Source organism: Protobothrops mucrosquamatus, unplaced genomic scaffold, assembly GCF_001527695.2.
Source record: "Protobothrops mucrosquamatus isolate PMUCROS unplaced genomic scaffold, P.Mucros_1.0 scaffold2452, whole genome shotgun sequence".
Lineage (NCBI taxonomy): Eukaryota > Metazoa > Chordata > Lepidosauria > Squamata > Viperidae > Protobothrops > Protobothrops mucrosquamatus.
Genome location: NW_015388524.1, coordinates 269175 through 289999, shown reverse-complemented (window position 1 = coordinate 289999; position 20825 = coordinate 269175). Strand labels below are relative to the sequence as shown.

At 40.7% G+C, this 20825-nt stretch overlaps 1 protein-coding gene across 1 annotated transcript in view; it reads left to right on the top strand.

Moving 5' to 3' along the window:
• Positions 1-4754: 4754 nt before the first annotated feature.
• The window catches only part of LOC107295706 (protocadherin-11 X-linked), a 95406-nt gene continuing 79335 nt past the window's right edge, over positions 4755-20825 (top strand). Inside the window, exons 1-2 of the mRNA XM_015825028.2 lie at positions 4755-4786; positions 5946-6480. Of these exons, the coding sequence (XP_015680514.2) occupies positions 4755-4786; positions 5946-6480 (567 nt within the window). The remainder of the gene's footprint in view (positions 4787-5945; positions 6481-20825) is intronic.

Below are 20825 nucleotides of genomic sequence, written 5' to 3'. Positions count from 1 at the left end.
GACCGGCAACAAAAAAATGGGGTTGGAAATAATTATCTCCCAAGTGAGAATGTCTCCATTATAGGCCTGATAGGAGCTGGTTAAACTCAAACCCAGAAACTACAGGTCAGAATTATGGAGATTCTCATTCATCCAGGTCATAGGTCTCAAAGGTGCTTTTCTTCTTCAAAGGGCAACTGGACTGTTTTTTTCTTTGAGGAGAAAGAAGAAGAAAAAATTTTGCTCTTCATCCAGGAAGCTTCATCTGTTTTAATGGTGAGGGCGGGAGACAGAAGAGTAGGTATTGACAGTTGAGACTGGATGGTGGGCAGATGGAAGGATACGTTCTGATAGGATGGTGGGGGCTTGGGATGGAAGGATTGCATTTCTTTGCAGTCATCTGGTCACTTGCACTCTCTCTGAGAGCTGTTGAGGCCACTTGGAGGTTTATCTGTGCCCCCCAGAGTCTCCTGAATCAGGGTGCAATTGTTTGGGGAATCTTCTCGGAACTTTTGCAAGAACTGCATTGTAAGCTGGAGATAGGTAGTGTTCAATTCTAACATGGATGGATTCTTTTACCCCTGGCTCCATTCCGGTTGCCTGGTCTAGCTGGTGGATTTTCCCCTCTAAATATTTTGTTGCACTTCTGCGGTCATCAGGGATCTTCTGAGCATGCCGGTATCTTTGCGGATGTGAGTGTTGTTATTTGAGCTACATATAGGCCCACGAATATGCAATACAAAGTCACAGTGGGTATGCATGATTTTTCATTTGACAGAGCAATATAACCTAGTGGGATACGTACTGCTTGACTGGGCCTGCTAGAAAGCCACACTCTCATCTCATGTGGCCCAACAAATCTCTCTCCTCCACAACAGGTGCCTCCGACACCATGGAAGGCTGGAAAGTGAAAGAAAAGGTTGAGGAAATTGCAAGGCAAAACTGTGCTTTGCGGGAGTCCAAAGTAAAGAGACGCTGTTTAAGGAAATACAATGTTGGAAAAGGACGAACCATTTGTATGGCTCAGAGGTTGTTGCTGGCCATTTTTCACACTTTGGGGAACTAAGTGCCCATTTTCTCAAGTGAGCTCTAATGACAAATATGAAATTGTTTCACACACACACACACACACACACACACAAGCACATGGGGTTGGTGGTAGGAAGACTAATCCTGAAATGGTGGTGCGGTTTTGGGGAGAAAGGGCATGCTACGATTAATCTCAGTCGTATATTAATTTTACTTTTCACATGATCAACAAGATTTATGTGATCTGTTTGTCTCTCTGTCTCTCTCTCTCTATCATTTATCTTTCTGTCTTATCTGTGTATCTATGATCTGTCTATCTCTGTCTGTCTGTATATCTATCTATCTATCTATCTATCTATCCATCCATCCATCCATCCATCCATCCATCCATCCATCCATCCATCCATCCATCCATCCATGATCTGTCCCTCTATCTCTCCATTCATCCATCTCATCTGAAAGTGCTTTTTTTAAAACAATGCCTATTGTATTATTTAATCATCCTCCACAAAATATGGCATATGATGCCTTAAAAGGAATTATTATACAGAAATGGGAGAAAGCGGGCTTAAATTTGGTAAAAAAAAATTTTTTGTTGTTGTGGGTAGACCTTTATTGTGTCTTTATAGATTCACAAGTGGGTTGAATACAGAAAAACACGCAGAAGGAAAGAGACTGTACTGAGCTCTGTAATCCCAATGCGCTGATGGCAATTAGCCATTTATTTCAATAAGAGCAAACCCAACCTCTCTCTCTTGTAGGGCTTCATTCTCTGATTGTTTAATGCTTGTTTTCTTTTATTCGTTGGCTAGCTACAATGCAATTTTAAAAGAAAGGAAAAAAGGAAAATTAATGCTTTATGAACATAGAACAATATTCAAAGAGGAGGGGGAAAGAAAGAGACCGTATTTTTATGGTGTTTAATTCTATCTTGCAGTTTGGCTCAGAGAAAGTATGTATTTATTGTACCCCTATGCAAATATAAATCTCCTTCAGTCATTAATCTGGAAAAGCGCTTTGTTAGATATGAACGTATCTAAGCTCACCATAGTTATACACCAGTCCTATCCTACCAAGGACCACACCGTCTGATTCCCGACTTGACAATTTAAGTGATGCGTTTACGTATTCTAAATCTAATCTAGAATATGCCGGATCGTAACACGCACACTGCTTAAGCTTTATATGTGATGTATGGTTGTCTCGCTTGATGCTTTAAAAAAAACAGTAGTAAAACAGAGGAAGTGTTAAGAGGGAACAAAACCAATCAACCAGAGATGAAAAATGTTTTGGGGACGAGTTGGGTTTTTGTCCTATATGGTACATTTCTGAAAAGAAACACTTTTTTTTTTTAAAGAATGCTCTCATTTGAAATATATTTTTTTAAAAATGTTGCACTGAGTTCGATGCACTGAAAAGGAAATAATGTGTTGGGTATTTGAGTGCCTGGACAGCTGTCTGTGGTGTCCCGCTGTAGTTCTTAATGTATGGTTTGTGATCCTACGGCTGAAGGATCTGAAATTCCTTATACTATTTGGAGGACCCAGAATAATTGAGAGTTGGAGGGCCTAAATATAAAACTGATATGCTATAACAACAACAACAACAACAACAATAATAATAATAAAATTGTAAGGGACCTTGGAGGTCATCTAGTCCAATCCCCTGCTCAGTCAGGAAACCCTATACCATTTCAGACAAATGGCTGTCCAGTCTCTTCTTAAAAACTTCCAGTGTTGGCGCATTCACCGCTTCTGGAAGCAGGTTGTTCCACTGGTTAATTGTTCTAACAGTCAGGAAGTTTCTCCTTAGTTCTAGTCTGCTTCTCTCCTTGATTAGTTTCCATCCGTTGCTTCTCATCCTGCCTTCAGGCGCCTTGGAAAATAGCTTGACACCGTCTTCTTTGTGGCAGCCCCTGAGATATTGACACACTGCTATCATGTCACCCCTCATCCTTCTCTTCGTTAAACTAGACATACCCAATTGCAGTGGAGTCTCTTAGCAGATAACAACACTCTATGTGAATGTGGAGAGATGCAGAGCCCAGCCCATCTGCTGATATGTTGGCTACTACCAGAAAAATACCGATACTGGCTTATTTTTGGCCAATGAAAAAGTCAAGAAGGTGGTTACGTTCTGGCAGTTTAAAGTTTGATCTAGACACAGAAGAAGAAGAAGAAAAAAAAGTGAAGGCGAATATACGTACATGTCCCAGGATAATGTTGCAGGATCCAATCTGGGTCGGTCACTGGGACCAGAGGGTTCGTCTTCTGAGATTTTGGAATCATGCTGGAGCCCATTTTCAAGGAACGTCTCTCTAGCAAATTGTGTGGTAGAGAGAAGTTCCCTGAAGATGGTCTCCAGCATATCTGAAAGCTCGGAAGACTAAACCTCTGGTCCCAGTGACTGATCCAGATTGGATCCTGCCCCCCCAAAAAATGTGATCCTAAGAATAATGGATTCTACAAATTATGGGTACGGTTAAATTGGAAAGCAAAGAGCCAGGTCAATGTATGGCATGGATAACTTGTTACAAAGGAAGGTGAATATTTGTGGCTCAGGGTTGACATGAGGGGTCCTTGGTGCTCTCTGAACTTGCTTGTTTCCTTGCAGACCTTTAATCCTAACTAGGTAACCTCATCAGTGCTAGTAAGGAGTGCTGTTTGCTCTTAGTTTATATTCTGGTGTCTTGCCTGTCTGGGTGGGCGGGCTGTTTACTAAAGGCTCTTTGGCAGTTTCTTGATTGGGGTATTGCTTACTTGATTGTTGGTCTGCAGTTGACCTTGGAGCTAATCTATACTGATCTGAGTGTTGATTACTGGTGGAGAGGTGCTGGGGTCTTTTTCTCTTTTGTTCTAGTTGATTGTCTCTTTTACATAGTCTATAGATGTTGTTAATGTCCGTGTGTCTATTGATGGCTGATTTGTCAGAGGGCCAGGCTTCTACAAATTCCCTGGCATTTTTTTAGAGTTGGCCTGGTGTAGGATTGTCACATTTTCAACTTGTCAGCTTGTTACAAGCCTATGATCTCTTATCTAAAGAAGCCGGCAAAGGTGGTTCAATCAATTCTTTGGATGATTATAAAACCACTTGCTATTTCTTTCAACTTTTGGAAGCTCCATTTATTACTTTCAGATGCGTTTCATCCGCTCTGGGCTAAATGCTGGCAGATGGGCATCAATCTGATTCACTCTGCCTGCCTGAGTTTTTCATATGAGAAAACAGACAGGACTATCTGTGCTTTTTAAGNGTCTGGCCTAGGGAGAATTTTAAATAGGGACAATTTTAATCAGAATTTTAATTAACACAGCGGTAAATATTTGTTTTTAATTGGCTTTTATTGGGGACAATGTTTGTGTTGTTTTAATATGCTGTGAGCCGCCCTGAGTCCTGTAGGGAGAAGGGCGGCATATAAGTTTAATTATAAATAAATAAATAAATAAATAAATGACTTCATGAAAATATTCACATCGCTTTCTTGACAGCTATACAGAAATGGTTTGCCAGTGTGTTTGGTGGGGGGATATATTTTTAACTTCCTTCCCTAGCCTATAGCGATAGTACTTTGTAAATATTTTCTATCAAAATATTTAGCAATCCTGATCCTGCTTAGCTTCGAATAGGCTAGTGTTGTCAACTGTGTGTCTCCCATTTACTGCTAGTCCTTGACTTGCACTGCATTGTCCAGTCTTCTTTTCTTTTTCCTTCTTTCTTGCCATGTAACTAAATGCAGCTGATGCAACTAAATGCAACTAAATGCAACTAAATGCAACCAATGCAACTACACTTCTCTCTTGCAGTGCAACTAAAGAAACCCATAATAATCATGGTGTGATCTGACAGTGATAAGGGACATCTCCCTCAATTTTAGATCATGACATGACATGAACAGCACATCTGGCATGTGACCCACTGTCCTGTTTCGAGCTCTGGATAATTTGGGAAAGGCCTGCAACCCTCATGGTGGTTTGAAATCCTGAGCCACTTCAAACCCCACCCCTAGAGAAGGCAGATTGAAGCCCCCACCCCCAAGACCATAAGTCTAGGAAACTCCACTGTCAACCCAGAAATGGAGTTAAAGATCTCAACCAGGGAGGTTGCTGAGCACCAGGGAGGTTGATCCAACAGCAATAATCCCAACAGATCCTTAGAGTGAAGCTTAGTGAACAGGGTCTCACATCTGGTGATTGATGGCGCAGTGCCCTTGAAAGCTGCAGGAGACTCCTGGATGACAATGGCCAAAGTCCACCCCTCTCCTAGAGTTTCAGCTTATGCCACACCTGAAACCCAGACAGTTATATTTCTGATATAAGGGCTATCTACACTCTTCCAGACCCAGTCAGGTCATTGGTAAGAAAGGAATCACTACTACAACCTGACTTGACATTTAGAAGCAGCAGTCAAAAGCAGGGCCACTGAAGGTCTGCTGGCAAAGTCCTAGAATCGAGACCAAGGAACTGGAACATAGAACTGGTTTAAGACATTGTCACATGTGCCCTAAAAATGGCCTATTCCCTGTCTCCATTTATCTCCATGTGCCCATCACCACAATACTACTACATTTACCTACCACCATGGCAGTGAATTGGGATTAGCGTCCTGATATAGGTGGTTGCTGGGGGGGGGGGGGAAATGAGTGAAGAGAATTAGCTGGATACAGGATTTAACTGGGTATGTGTTTTTGAATCTTCATATGCTGTGCAGTCCTAAAGGTTATGTTTCTTACTGTTGTGAATGGCTTCATTTTTTTTCCTCCTACCTGTTGTTGAATATGTTTGTTTCTGTCCTGCAATGATGGAGAAAACAAAAAACGAGGTTAGTGGTCTCTCCCGTTGCATTTTTAATACAATCTTTTCTTTTTCTTCTGTCTCCTTTTATTTTTCTCTAGCTCTGCTTGGTGTTCAGCTGGACAACACCTTCGCTGTTCTGGAGATGGACTTGCTTTCTGGGACTTACCTCTTGGCAGTCTTACTGGTCTGCATCGTGTTTCAGTCGGGCGCCCAGGAGAAGAATTACACCGTGCGGGAGGAGTTACCGGAAAATGTCCTCATTGGCAATTTGCTGAAGGATCTCAATCTGACCCTTGACCCCGATGTGCCCCTTTCATCTCCCCTTCAGTTCAAGCTTGTGTACAAGACTGGCGATGTCCCCCTCGTCCGCGTGGAGGAGAATACCGGAGAAATATTCACCACGGCCAACCGCATTGATCGGGAAAAGCTTTGCTCTGGCATTTTTAGTGAGAACCGTTGTTTTTATGAGGTGGAAGTTGCAGTTCTTCCTGATGAGGTCTTCAGGCTGGTCAAGATTCGATTCCTGATCGAGGATATAAATGACAACGCTCCTCTTTTCCCCTCAACGGTCATCAATATCTCCATCCCCGAGAACACCGCGATCAATTCCCGCTATTCTGTCCCATCCGCTGTTGATCCTGACATTGGAGTGAATGGCATTCAACATTATGAACTCCTTAAGGTGAATGGTGGATCTTTGGCTGAAAAGAATGCTCAGGTTTTTTTTTTCCCCCTAAATTCAACTTTCCTGCTTTTCTTTCTTCTCTCATGCAATCTTATTTTCTTTTTTCTTTTTCTTTTACCCAAGGAAGGCAATGGAATGGCTCTCGGATAATCATCTGTTTTCTTAGCATTTCTCTTCTTCTGCTACTATCTGATGAATGTCTATAGAGATTCTCACTCATCCAGGTCATGGTCGTCCCAAAGGTGCTTTTTTTCACGAGGCAACTGGACTTTCTTTGTTTTTCCTTTGAAGACGTTTCGCTTCTCAACCAAGAAGCTTCTTCGGTTCTCCACCATCTTCAGTCAGAACTGAAGAAGCTTCTTGGATGAGAAGTGAAACGTCTTCGAGGAAAAATAAAGAAAGTCCACTTGCCTTTTGGGGGAAAAAAAAGCCCCACCTTTGGGCTATTCTTTACTGTTCTATTCGGCTGAAAGACACATTATTAAAAATGGCAGACTGGGAAAGGGCGTTACTGCTTGTGGGCTGCACCAAATGTGTGTGTGTGAACGTGACTGGGTGTGCGCTTGCTCCTTCCCATCTGAGCACCTATGCTCCATTATCAGAATTAATTCTCTGTTTTGCATTTAGCCACTTGGCATAGGCCATCTGTTCTGTGGGAGGGTTGGACTGTGGGAAGAAAGAAAGACTTGACACAGAGAAGGTGGGCAGGAGGAAAAACATAATCTCCCTTCACTGCCATGATGATAAAGTTGGAAGGGACCTTGGAGGTCATCTAGCCAACCCCCTGCTCAGGCAGGAAACCCTATACCATTTCGGGCAAATGGCTGTCCAGTTTCTTCTTAAAAACTTCCAGTGTTGACGCATTCACAGCTTCTGGAGGCAGGTTGCTCCACTGGTTAATTGTTCTAACAGTCAGAAAAATTCTCCTTAGTTCCAGGTTGCTTCTCTCCTTGATTAGTTTCCACCCCTTGCTTCTTGTCCTGCCTTCAGGCGCTTTGGAGAATAGCTTGACTCCCTCTTCTTTGGGGCAGCCCCTGAGATATTGGAACACTGCTATCATGTCCCCCCTCGTCCATCAACATGTCCTTGGAATCCCAACTGAGATGGATTACTGGATGTGGCAATTTATCCAGCCTTGCCCTCCCATAATGTAAAGAAGTAAGGAAACTGTGTCTCAAGTCCCACACAGCTAGTCTAGTTCAAAGAAACAAAGATCTGTGCAGGTTTCAGTAAGATACTTTAAATGCTAGTCTGGGGTAGAAAAGCTATGTAAGAAATTTGCCAGCCTCATTTATAAAGAGTTCATTCAGGTGGAGTCCCTTTGAAGGATGTGAAATGTTTTCTTAGCAGGTTTCTAGCCACCTGGGCTGAGTTGGCCCTTGATGGGATTAGCTGCCAATGGACCCCCCTCCTGCCTTGAATTGTTCTTGTCTTCTCACCCTTTCATTCGTTTCAGTCTCTTCCACGTTCAACCAATTTTCACGGCTTCTTCCATTTTGACTCTACTCAGGGGATGCTAAATGGTCAGCTCCTTGAGAGATGGCTTTGCTTAGATGTTTTTCTTTTCTTTTCTTTTTCTCCAGAACGTTAAACCTTTTTAAAAATTATGATTAATTGCCAGGGAGAAGCTGGATGTAGGGATGATACTTAGTGAATGTGACCAGCAGCTTTAGCTGTGAAGCATATGAAAACCAACAAGGGAACCCCATGGAATAGATATGTGGTGAAGCAAATTAACTTTCTCAGAGAAGCAAAAATGAAGCTTTCTAACTGACTGGCTCAGTCAGCATGCTTGGGTAATGCTTGGGTAGATTAACAGAAAAGGGCAAGGAAAACTTACTCCTGTACACACAAAGCAACTCTAACTATGCTTTTTTCTATAGTAGAATAGCTGGCTTAAAATGTGTTCTATATATGCTCTGGGTCATTCCTTCCTTCCTTCCTCTCTCCTTAAACTTGAACATCCTAATATATGGGAAGAAGCAGCAGCTGTTCATAGCACTGAAAACAAAGATGGCTGGTATATTTTTGCTCCAAAGTATTGAGAGAACAACTTTTGTTTTCTTTGCAAGGGTCAACAATATATTTCAGCCCTGTGCATATGTGTAGCATGGAGAAAGGAACTATCCTAACGTCTTTGTATCTTCATGCATTTCAACTAAGTGACACTTTTTTTCCAGTTATCTCAAGGCTGTCCATTCTAACTAGCTTCCATTCTCCAACATTCTGGCCATTTCTAGTTCTTGCTACTTAATCCTCAAACTGTATCTATCTGCTTCTCTACTTGGAATTGATTACAATCTCAGTAACAGTAACAGAGTTGGAAGGGAATTTGGAGGTCCTACAGGAGACCTATAATATTTCTGACAAATGGTTGTCCAGTCTCTTCTTAAAGCCCCCAGTGATGGAACACTCACAACTTCTGAAGGCAAGCTGTTCCACTGGTTGATTGTTTTCACTGTTAGGAATTTTCTCCTTAGTTCTAGGTTGCTTATCTCCTTGAGTAATTTCTATCCATTGGATGGATATTGGATATTTCTTAGGGAAGGTGGCTCTGATTCTTTATCTTCCATTCTGTTATGATACACATAAACACCCACAAACTCAGATACCTACATATTGTTTTAATTAAGAAAATAGTTTTAGTCCTTTACATGCACACATATTTTTTTTTCCTTTATGAAATGACTGGTTTAATAGGGCCATGTCGCAGAGCAAAATCTTGTTTAGTTTTGCTTTCAAATAAATTTTATTACTGGTCAATTTTTTCCTACTCTTCCTGATTCTGCAAACTTCCTTTAGAAGTAAACTGCAGGATTAACATGCCCAACTTTCTTTCTTACGAGGAGTTTGATTCCTTAAATAATTAGCCAGGCACTAGTGGAAAATGGGAATGCAATTCAGTGATTAGATGGTTGCTAAATGCTTTATGAAATATATCTTAGCTTCAGAGCCTATGATAACCAAAACAATGGTTGCACACCTGTTGCCTGTGGTCGACCATGATCTAGTTTCTTGTCGGTTAAAAATGAGGAAAGATTAATGAAAATTGCAATAAAATTGCATGGAGTTTACTCATTTGTCTTGGAGATTTACAAAAAGAGTCTTTATAAATTGTTCCAAACGTTGCATTTTTATGCCTCATAGGGTAAAAATTCAGTTGAAGAGATGGAGTGAGAAATGAAAACAGCAGGATTCTTTTTTTTTTTAAACGAACAAAAAGAAAAAAGAAAATAGCAGACTCAGTTGCCTTTTGCTAAAAGGGAAGAAGAAAGTGCTTTTATAACTCAGCTGCAACTGCTTCCAGGGAGTAAGAGGAACCATTTAATAAATGAGAAGATATTAATGAGGGTTTGAAACAGCGGAGTTATTAGATAGTTTTTTAAAAGGGAAGGGAAAAGTAAATGGAAGAGCAAAAAGGATCTGATTTTTATCCAGCAGAAGAAAATAAATGGCATATAAATAAATGGCTTTGCCAAGAAATATTTGCCAGCAAATATAGAAGGATAATGGTTTTTATTTTTGCTTTTTTTTTTTGTTTTTTTTTTAAAGTTCATTAAATTTGTTTTGGCCAAGAATACCAGTTCTGCTAAAAGTTGTATAGGGTTGACTGTACTGTTTAGCAAAGGTGTGAGAGAGTTGCTTCAGGCGGTATATCTTGAGTAAATTTGGAATAAAAATTAGGAATGCTACTCATTATGCATTCCATGCGCCCTGGATATTAACTTTAATATATATTATTAACTCCTCTTTGAATATGGGGGACGCTATTGTTTTTCTCTAGTACTGAGACCTGATTCACCAGCCCATCCAGTCCCTATCTACACTTGAACTTGATAAGCACGGATATTGGGTGATATAATCCATGATCGAAAATTCCTTAGGCAGTGTTGAAAAGTTGGTCTAATGGTGTTGCCACCAACACCTGAGATGTAAATGTGTTCCTACTTCGAGTCACATATCTGCTATCACAACTCAGTCAGGGCTTAAATGAAAAGGGTTATTCTTGAATTCAAGTCTGTCCTGCAATATGGGAGAATGTGGAACACACTTGTAAGGTTGCTAAGAAATGTCAAGAATATACCACATGTGGAATGATTTTCAGTGCTCTGGAATTGATGACTGGATTTGCTTAAGGATAATTCATTTGATTCATTGAGATCATGGACTTCTTAAAATACATTGAGCCAACTTGTTGAAGTCCTTCAATCCTTACTAGTGCATTTATTTTCCTGAGAAGACTGTTTTGGTTTTTTTTCTATCTAGGGATGTTTTCCCCTCCTTTGATTAGTTCTTTCTGTTGATATTTCTCTCTTACAAGAGGACATGTTATTTTGGATGGCATCACAGAAGGACAAAGAAACCCATCCTTAACCCTATAGGTGTCAAACTCGTGATGTCACGTCACTGCCCACAGGCCGGCATTGACACCCCTGCTATAGGCTAAGCCCTGATTGAAATGACAGGCAGATATGCGATTCAAAGTAGGGAACTTTGAAACTCACATCTTAGGATTTAATTGCATCACCATTAACTCTGTAGCCCAAGATCCACTGGGATCCACTGGTCTTTCTGTTCTCGACTAGTGAGACTGCTTGCATCAGTGAGATTGTCATAAACTGTAGCCCTCTAGCCCAGTGTTTCTCAACCTTGACAATTTTAAGGCATGTGGACTTCAACTCCCAGAATTCCACAGCCAGCAATGCTGGCTGTGGAATTCTGGGAGTTGAAGTCCACATGCCTTAAAATTGTCAAGGTTGAGAAACACTGCTTGTTAGCCCATTTAGATTCAGGCTGCAGCGGACCTGATTTAACAGTGAACTTTTCAACTCATTAACATAATCAATGGGTTGCAGTGCCGGCCAAGTCTATCCTCAGATCTCCCCAAGCATTCCAGGCAGGTTTTATTTGCTCGCTTTTAATAAACTTAAGGTGTTTGTCATTGATGGCTGTAGACCAAGTTGTCGAGATGCTACACTACTAAAACAGTAAGTGCTGATGAAACAAGAAACTGGAAACATCACTCGGACCTGTTTCATGGAGACGTTGATGAAGTCCATTGATCAGTTTATGGACATTAAGTAGATGTCCTTGCAAAATGGGAATACAGTATACCAAGTCTGGGTCAGCTTCTAAATACTTTTAATTGAGCTGTAAGGAATGACTACAGTAAAAAGGATAGGGGGAAATCCACTAAAAAGATATTTCTGTTTTAATACCTCACAAGTGCATAACAGTTTATGGTCCACGTGTCACGATGTAAATGTTGAAATATAGTCATTATTAAAAAGAGAAACATCGCCATAAAAATGACATTTGACGTAGACAAGTAAAGAAAGAGCTGATCTCTTTTCTTGTAAATGACTAAAAGGCACGGAACTAATTACGCCGCGATGGACCTACCAGCTTAAATGTGTGTGTGTTTAAATAGTTGTAATAACAACAAATAGTTGTAATAGGTAGATGTAATTGTGTATAATGGCAATATACCAAAGGCCAGTGATCAACCGTGATGGACTTACTAGCTTAAATGTGTGTGTGTTTAAATAGTTGCAATAACAACAAATAGTTGTAATAGGTAGATGTAATTGTGTATAATGGCAATATACCAAAGGCCAGAGATCAATAAATAAGGGCCACCATTTTCCAAAAACCAGCCTTTAAATCGCTGGTTCAATAATGCTGTCACCATGTATTTATGGTGAGAGTTGGAACATGAATCGTAAACATTGGATTTGCGTTTGGCAAATAGATTGATGCTTTACTTTTCCCCTTTGTTAAATCTTTTTCCTTTCCTGCTCATTAATTTATTTTAAAAAATTATAAATAATGTTTTCCCAGGCAGCTTACAGCAACAAACTCTTATGCACCCACGTATAATGATAATAATCATACGTTAATACAGTACTGGAAACGCACACAATAGAAATCTAATAAAACATTAATAAAAGAGCTGCAGTTTAAAATATCACCGCACAGTTTTAAAAATCCAATTCGGCTACAGCTAACGCTTAAAGGGAAACATTCCCACCCATTCAAAGGGTGGCCTAAATAAATCTGTAGGGCTTTATTAAAAGTGGGAGCGCAAATGTGATACATCCCAGGTGGTAGACTACTCTAAAACCTTGGGTGGGGGGTCTCTGTAGAAAAGGGTCCTCTTTTGGGGGAGGGGGTTAAATTCAACAAGAACTCTAAAAAGCGGGTGAAAGAGGAGAGATTCCTTTCTAGGGTGAGCAGATTCCTGTACGGTCAACTAACTCAATCCTAAATGAGTGAAGACATTCTATTTATCAAAATCATTTCAGCCTAACATTATTTGCTCCTTCCAAATAAATACTCATATCACGATGTTGCTCCCTTTATCCATCAAACATTGACAAGGAATCTCCAGGGATGGAAGGAAGGCCCAAATATGCTGTGAGTAAAACATGAGCGTTAGATTAACTACAGACTTGCCACCTGTTCTGTTTTTGAAGGGACAGTTCATTGTTTGAGATAAAATGTATTGTAGCATTAATAAGTAATGTAGGTTGCTCCACCCCTTGGCTTTGGCAGATTGAATCCAAGCTTGAACTTAACCTGGATTCTCTATCAATTATTTGTGATATGCCATTCAGCTCTGCTCTTTGCTTGCAATATCAGTTGAGGGCGGGGGGGGGGGGAAACAGAACAGAAGAAGCACCATTGAATGCAATGAAACAATCATGGCCCACTTAAATCTAGTGATCCAATAGGTCTTTGTTACAAGTAATTTAGTCTGAGTGCTTCTCATACAGCTTAGAACCATGGTAAATAAATTTTAGATGCTACAACACTTTCACGTTCAATGACATCTGGCGTACACCATTTTATTAAAGCCTTTACAAGGTGTTCCATTATCCTGAAAGCGCTTCAAGTGGGAAAGCTTCTTTAGTTATGATTCAGAATTGCACGAGTCAGTCTTTAGGACTTTAATCAAACTCTGAGCTGTTGTAGTTCCCTACCATCAGTTTTAAAAAAAATAATGCTGAAGACTAACTTATTGTTAATAAGATGTTACCCTTTAGGCTGCTTTTCAAGTAGGCTGGAGAGAATAGCTAGAGAGAAGCATTTCAGCAAACCCCATACCGGTACTTCTTCAGTTTCCTGCCCCCCTTCTCAGAGTAGGTTAACTAAATAAAGAGTTTCATATGTAGTGCATGAAAGTAAACATATGTGTCCCAGCGTGTTGCAGAATCCAATCAGAGTAAGTCACTGGGCCCAAAGGTTTATTCTTGCAAGTTTGTGGGCTTGTGCTGGATCCCATCATTAGGGAACTTTAATTCTACGCGGGAGAAAACCCGAATAACTAAAGACCTACATACAAACACCCGCGAAAACCTCAGAAAACATATATATATATATATATATATATATATATATATATATATATATATATATATATATATATATGACCTGAGTGCTATGCAACAGCTTGAGCTCCCTTCCTCCTCCAGGTTCCTGCTAACCTAGCAGTTGGAAAGCATGCAAATGCAAGTAGATAAATAGGTACCACTTCAGTGGGAAAGTAACAGTGCTCTGTGATGTCATGCTGAGCACATGAGCGTGGACAGTGTTATGATAATGATAATAATAATAATAATAATAATAATAATAATAATAATAATAATAATAATAATAATAATAATAATAATAATAATAATAATAATAATAATAATAATAATAAAAAAGTTGGAAGGGACTTTGGAGGTCATCTAGTCCAACCCCCTGCTCAGGCAGGAAACCCTGTACCATTTCGGACAAATGGCTGTCCAGTCTCTTCTTAAAAACTTCCAGTGTTGGAGCATTCACCGCTTCTGGAGGCAGGTTGTTCCACTGGTTAATTGTTTTAACTGTCAGGAAGTTTCTCCTTAGTTCTAGGTTGCTTCTCTCTTTGGTTAGTTTCCACCCGTTGCTTCTTGTCCTGCCTTCAGGTGCTTTGGAGAATAGCTTGACTCCCTCTTCTTTGGGGCAGCCCCTGAGATATTGGAACACTGCTATCATGTCCCCCCTCGTCCTTCTCTTCATCACTGTTTCAATGGCCTTGAAACAGAGATGAGCACCACCCCCTATAGCAGTGGTGGCGAACCTATGGCACGGGTGCCAGAGGCGGCACTCAGAGCCCTCTCTGTGGGCACGCGCACCATCGTCCCAGTCCTAGGCCTTCAGCTGGGTTTTATAAAACCTTTTCGCTTTAGGCCTCTGCCGCCGTGTGCAAAAAAAAAAAAAAGGTTCAATCAAAAGGTTCAACTTCTCGCGGGGAAAAAAAAGATCTTGCAAAGTTGGAATTGATTGATTGAACTTTTTAGTCCCACCCAATCTGCCGTTACCACTGCAGCTACGCCCACCCAATGGGCCACACCCATCCAATTGGCCACACCCACCCGGCACCCGACGATGCATAAGTGGGTTTTGGGTTGCAGTTTGGGCACTCGGTCTCTAAAAGGTTCACCATCACTGCCCTATAGTCTGCAACAACTAATGGAGTAACGTCTCCAGGGACTCAATTATATATGTGTGTGTGTACCCTATTTATTTAATTTGCAAAGGCTGTAGGATGGCCATCTGCCTCGGGGACACAATTTGTATGGCCCTATTCTGCTTCTTGTAAAGCGGAGGAAAGAGCCTGTCTGTTTTTAACTTCTAAGCGAAACATTGCAGGGCAGAGGGTACGCCAGAACATGTTGCTGTTGTGGCACTTTAATTCAATCAGCGGCGCTAATTTCCCCATAGGAGTATGCTGCAGATTCAAAACATTCATGGATGGGCATGTCGTGCTGTGATATCAATTCCCCACAATGATTATAACGGCATTTTTTCCTTAATTTGAAGGCTCTGTGCCTCAAATTTATAGCTCCACTTTAGGCATTTTTCCCCCATTGTGTGTGTATGTCTGATTGTTTATTTATGCCTTCATTCCTTTCGGCATGGAAGCCATCTGGGTTACTTTGGGCCACTTGCTCATTCTCAGACCTAGCCTGAGAAATGTCTACCTACCAACCCACACTGGACAAGCGTGCTTGATTATGGTTTGTGATCTTCATTGAAGAGCTCTTCACCCCGCACTGCTTTGTATAAGTACTTGTGTGTATGCGATTGATTGCTAAAAGAAGGTTATGAGTTCATAAAAGTTTATTGCACATAGGTTTTTTTTATGTGCGTGTGTATCTGCACGTATAGAAGCAGGTTAGTCTAGTGCAGGGGTAGGCAACCTTGGCTCTTTTATGACTCGGGGACTTCAATTCCCAGAATTCCTGAGCCAGCTGTGCTCAGGAATTCTGGGAATTGAAGTCCCCGAGTCATAAAAGAGCCAAGGTTGCCTACCCCTGGTCTAGTGGTTAAAGCAACAGGCTAGAAACCGTGAGATGGTGAGTTCTAGTCCCACCTTAGGCACCAAGCCAGCTGGGTGACCTTGGGCCAGTTGCCCTCGCTCAACCCTAAGAAAGAGTCAGTGGCAAACTACTTCTGAAAAACTTTGCCAAGAGGACTGCAGTCACCAGGATTCCAGAGTGAATGAATGAATGAATGAATGAATGAATGAATGAATGAATTTGTGCATGATAGTATTGTGATTGGCCAAATCTAGATTGGCCAGCTAGATCATTCCATTGCCCAGAAAGCTGTAAATGAACGTAGCACTTTGCTATTAATTGAGCTATTGTATATGTTGTGTGTAAAATACACACAAAAGGATATTCATTTATTATAATTGATTTCCTCTTTATTATTCTATGAGTAACTGGCAATGGTGAACTTACCTAATCCTCCTTTCTCCTCCATGATGTACGCATGTATGTATGTATGCATGTGTTGCTTGTGAATGCATATTTGATGTAGTTTTCTTGACCTTAAGAAATGCAATAAAATAGAACCGAACAGAGACTGTGTTCTCTCCTCTGTTTCTGCAGATTTGCCTCTTTCTTTAAGAGAGAGAGAGAGAGAGAGAGAGAGAGAGAATTTGCACTGTTAAAAGCAATGCACTCTAGTTGAGGGAATCAGTATATACTATGTAGCATATACTATGATTGTAGCAGGTTTGATTGCCATGAAACTGTATTGCTTATCCCCGTTGACAGAACAGTGTTCAAAGTCTTCTTTATGACTCAGGTCAGATATAATGATCTCATCCCTATAAACTCAAGAGTTATTGAGCTATGAATAAGCCTCTGTCCCTCCTGCCTTCATAGTCTTAACCAGATTTATTTAAACGTTAACCTCCCATTACAGTAGAATTGAGTAAATTGTCTTTTTGGAAAGCAGAATACAGTATGTACAGCTTACTATCGTCAGGAAAGTGGAATTAACTGTGGCACTTCTAATATATTACCAAGACATGGATTCCTGAGCTAAGAAACTGAACAGTCTAAAGTTAGATGATGTTCTTCAACTATTGAGTGGCTTTCATTTTTTCCTCTTGTGATTCTTACTCAATGGATAACCCTATTCGGGTGGCTATTTCGATAGCAATTCTGCATTTCGCTTTTGGATGGAGGGCACCCAAAATTGTCTTTCATGGTCTGGATCTCATAGTCTGAATTTCCATCTTGAATCAATTGCATTTCATTCTAAGTTCTGATGACTCATGTGCCTGGTATCCTCCAGTTACTGGGACTATAACTCCGGCTATGCTTTGTCTTTGCTCAAACTGGCCAAATTTATTTGGATTTGAAGCCCAAACATCTCAAAAAGTACAGGTGTGTCCCAACCAGGAGGAAGATTCGAGCAAGGAATTAGTCTGGATTCATTAGGTAAGCCCAAGGAATTAGTCTGGATTCATTAGGTAAGCCCAAGAGAACCAGGCTTGACCCTCAAATGCCTTTGAGGCTTATCTAGTCCTTCCCAAGTGAAAGCTGCCAATCTGGGGAGATTCCTGTATAATAGGCAAAATAAAATAAAGTAGTGAGCTAGAACTGTACACATGTAGGTCTGGTTACTTATGCCTGAAAACAGGAAGCCTGGGCCTGCTAAAGGTTATTCTTGGTTTCTGCTTTTCTATTCATCCCTTTTTCTTACCCTTTGTAAGCAAAGCAAAATGCAAAACTGGCATTACAAAAACAAATTTAATCAACTCTTAATCAAATAGGTAGTTTTGGATTCAGCCATGTAATATTGCTGCTGCAAGAGCTTCATGGGCTGCAACTTAAGAGGCTGGTTGTCACCCTTCAAAGCTCAAGTCTTGAAGATACTCTTCTCACTGTTGAATCGATCTACTTAGTGAGATCTGGGGACAGAAGGCATGTTGAAACTCCTGTCTCCGGGGAAGTACAATATCCAGTTGAGATCCTTGTTGAGACTTTTCATTGAAATCTTCAAACAACCTGACCTCCTTCTCCCTTTGATGCTTTAGGACAGTCATGAAGACATGGCTCTTTGAAGATGTTGAGATTTAGACTACATCTATCTGTTCGTGGTAAATCAAGTGAATGTTTGTGGTTAGGAACCGTCTTGAATATTTGCGTGGTTAAAATTTGCTGTTGATGGTAGCCCATACAGAGCCTTTAAGAATTGGAACCGCATAGAAGCTGCAATAAGTATGTCAGTAAGCCAATCCATAATATAATCCTCAGTATCTGCTTGCGGTAGTTGCATGCTAATTTTTCTTAAACATTTTGCTGTCTGGGGATTGGCAGATTTGCATTACCAGCATCTGCAAAGGCAAGTAGAGAACTTAAGCCTAGCTTGTGTTGCGGACAAAATAAAACCGTGATTGGTTTTTGTGTTTCATACATTGACAAACTTGATCGTCGTAACTGCTCCAATTATGGCTCCATGGAATCTTAGTCATTTTTCTGTCTACTGTTGCCCATGCATGCATGGTTCAGTTCAATTATAGGGTATATTTCAGTTCAGCAATTGTTAGGATTCCCTCCCTTACCATTTATTTTCCTAACCCAGTTTCTCTTGATTTCGAGTTACACCGCATTGTAGGCAGTACGTGCTGTGCTTTTTCTGCGGCCATCAACGTGCAGAACCATGAAACACACAGACTTGATTTGTAAGCAACAGCTGTATGCAGATACGAGGCTGGGATTATTGCCTTTAGCTGGGTTTTGTAGTTAAATCTAACTTTACAACACTTCCGTTATGAAAGAAATCACTGTTTATGAGCCAAGCTAGCGATCCTGATTCAAATTGATTGGGCAATGGAAAATAACAACAGTGGAGAGGAGAGAAGGACATACAAAATTAATTTTTATGGCCTAGAGGATGTGATTTTTCTTCACTTTAGACTATTGCTGCTCAGAGCTACGTCCTGTTAATATCTGAACAAGGCAGAAGAGGAGGAGGCAGACATCCAGACAACGGATGTTGCTGATTTCAACTGCAAATATCACCCCTGTGGCAGATATAACAACCTAATGGAATAACTCTGACTCGAAAATAAATTGAATTCCCATTACAACTGGCCTGATTTATATTTATTTATTTTTCCAGAAGCCGGCCACCCAACCGCTATAGCGTTGTGCTGCAGACTCTTGTTTCCTGTGGAGAAGAGAGGAAATGATTTAAGTTTCTTAAGCCCACCTTGGAGGTGAAGCACACCACGTACCTCTCTAGCTGGGCCATTCATACGCATGGCTTCTCAGTCCAACGTGCTGTGTGGAGGGGGAGAGATAGGAGGACAATGAAGCAGTAGGCTGGTCCTTTAAGTAGGTCATGGACTGCCTAGAGTGGTTATTATCAGCAACCACCTTGCGTGGAAAACAAAACCTGTCAATGTGGAACACTCTCTACTTGTAAACAAACCTTTATGAAAGCTGGCAGGACTTGCTGAAAAATATGGAGTTTGGCATAAATAGGATTAGGTAACTTCCGACTTCATTACGGCAGGAATACCAAAGGCTCCTTGTAAATAAATGGCAACCCGCTTGTGCCCTTTTCTCTCTTTTATGCACTGCGGAATCTGCATTGAGGAGTTCTTGGTGAGGGTCTCTGAATATAAAGTCTCACCCTTGTTGTGTTCAGACAGCCATTGGAATAATCATTGCCTGGTAGAAACGCTCAACGGCGTATGGGATGCGCTGTCTTATTAATACATTATGATGAATATATTTTTATGATGATTTTGATCATGATTTATATGTACACTTGTATGTACACTGAGAGCTTATGCACTGGAAACAAATTCCTTGTGTGTCCAATCACACTTAACTATTCTATTCTATTCTATTCTATTCTATTCTATTCTATTCTATTCTATTCTACTCTGTAATAAATCTGATGTATATGTCATTTTACAATAGTTCCAGCACCGAACCAATAATTGAAACCTCTTTCGTTGACGTGATTTTGTAGGCTGAAGAACCTTATTGGAGGTTTTTTCTTTTTTGCTCGTTAGTGTAAAAGTTAATAGATTAAAGTGGTTTTCCCAAGGCGATAATCCTTGTCATAGAGAACAAAGGATGTGTGTGTTGCATTTTGCAAAGAACAAATGGAAGAACGGTTGAGGTAGTCTCTTTCATGATTTTTCTAATGAAAAATTAGGAGACATGAGGCTTGTTACAAAAGATACGATGGGAGCAGGAAGAAGGGGTGATTAACTGGATAGTCTCTATAACTGGTTTACACAACTGTGATCTATTAAGCTTGAGCACCCAGCTCATTGCTCATGAATAGTGGTCTGACATTTCTTGATATTTTCCTGTTGAGAATGCTAGGGGGACATTTCTCCATGATCTGGTGGGAAAGGAGACAAATTTAGGAAAGTCAAATGGACTTTCCATCCAGAGCGGTGGCCTCCAGTTGCCCCGTTCATTCCTCATTTGTGCAGGCCCTCTCTCTAGGTATCCTTCACATTGCCCGTTGATGTCTATGGGAGTGCCATGTGCATTTATGGAGTCAAACCCCAGCCTTGTTGCAGCCTTGAGTTTCCATTAACATTCATACTTTTTGGACTCATGAGTTTGAGTTTTGACAGATCTCATGTAGTGTTTAGACATGAATTTTTAAAAAGGCCATTACTGGCTATTCCCCAGCTTGCTCACTGAGTGTGCTTCAAGCGACTGAACTAGCTCTTACAAAGAAGCCGGGAGATTTTCTTACTAGGTCTGAAAAATGACACCTGGAAGACAAATGGGAGCTGTCATAGCTAAGCCTCTAAGGAATGCCTTGCAAGCGCTGTGGCTTTACATAGCTAAATTTCAGTGTGCCGCTTCAAAAGGTTCTTGCCCTGAAGGTGCTTACGGGGGTTCTTGCTTCCGTCAGGAATCATAACTATCGTTGATCATAAATTTATTTTAAACATCTTTCTCTCCTTGGGATTTTCAGGGCAGTTCCCCTAGGGTTTATCATTATATACAATCCCTTATATACAACTCTCTGTA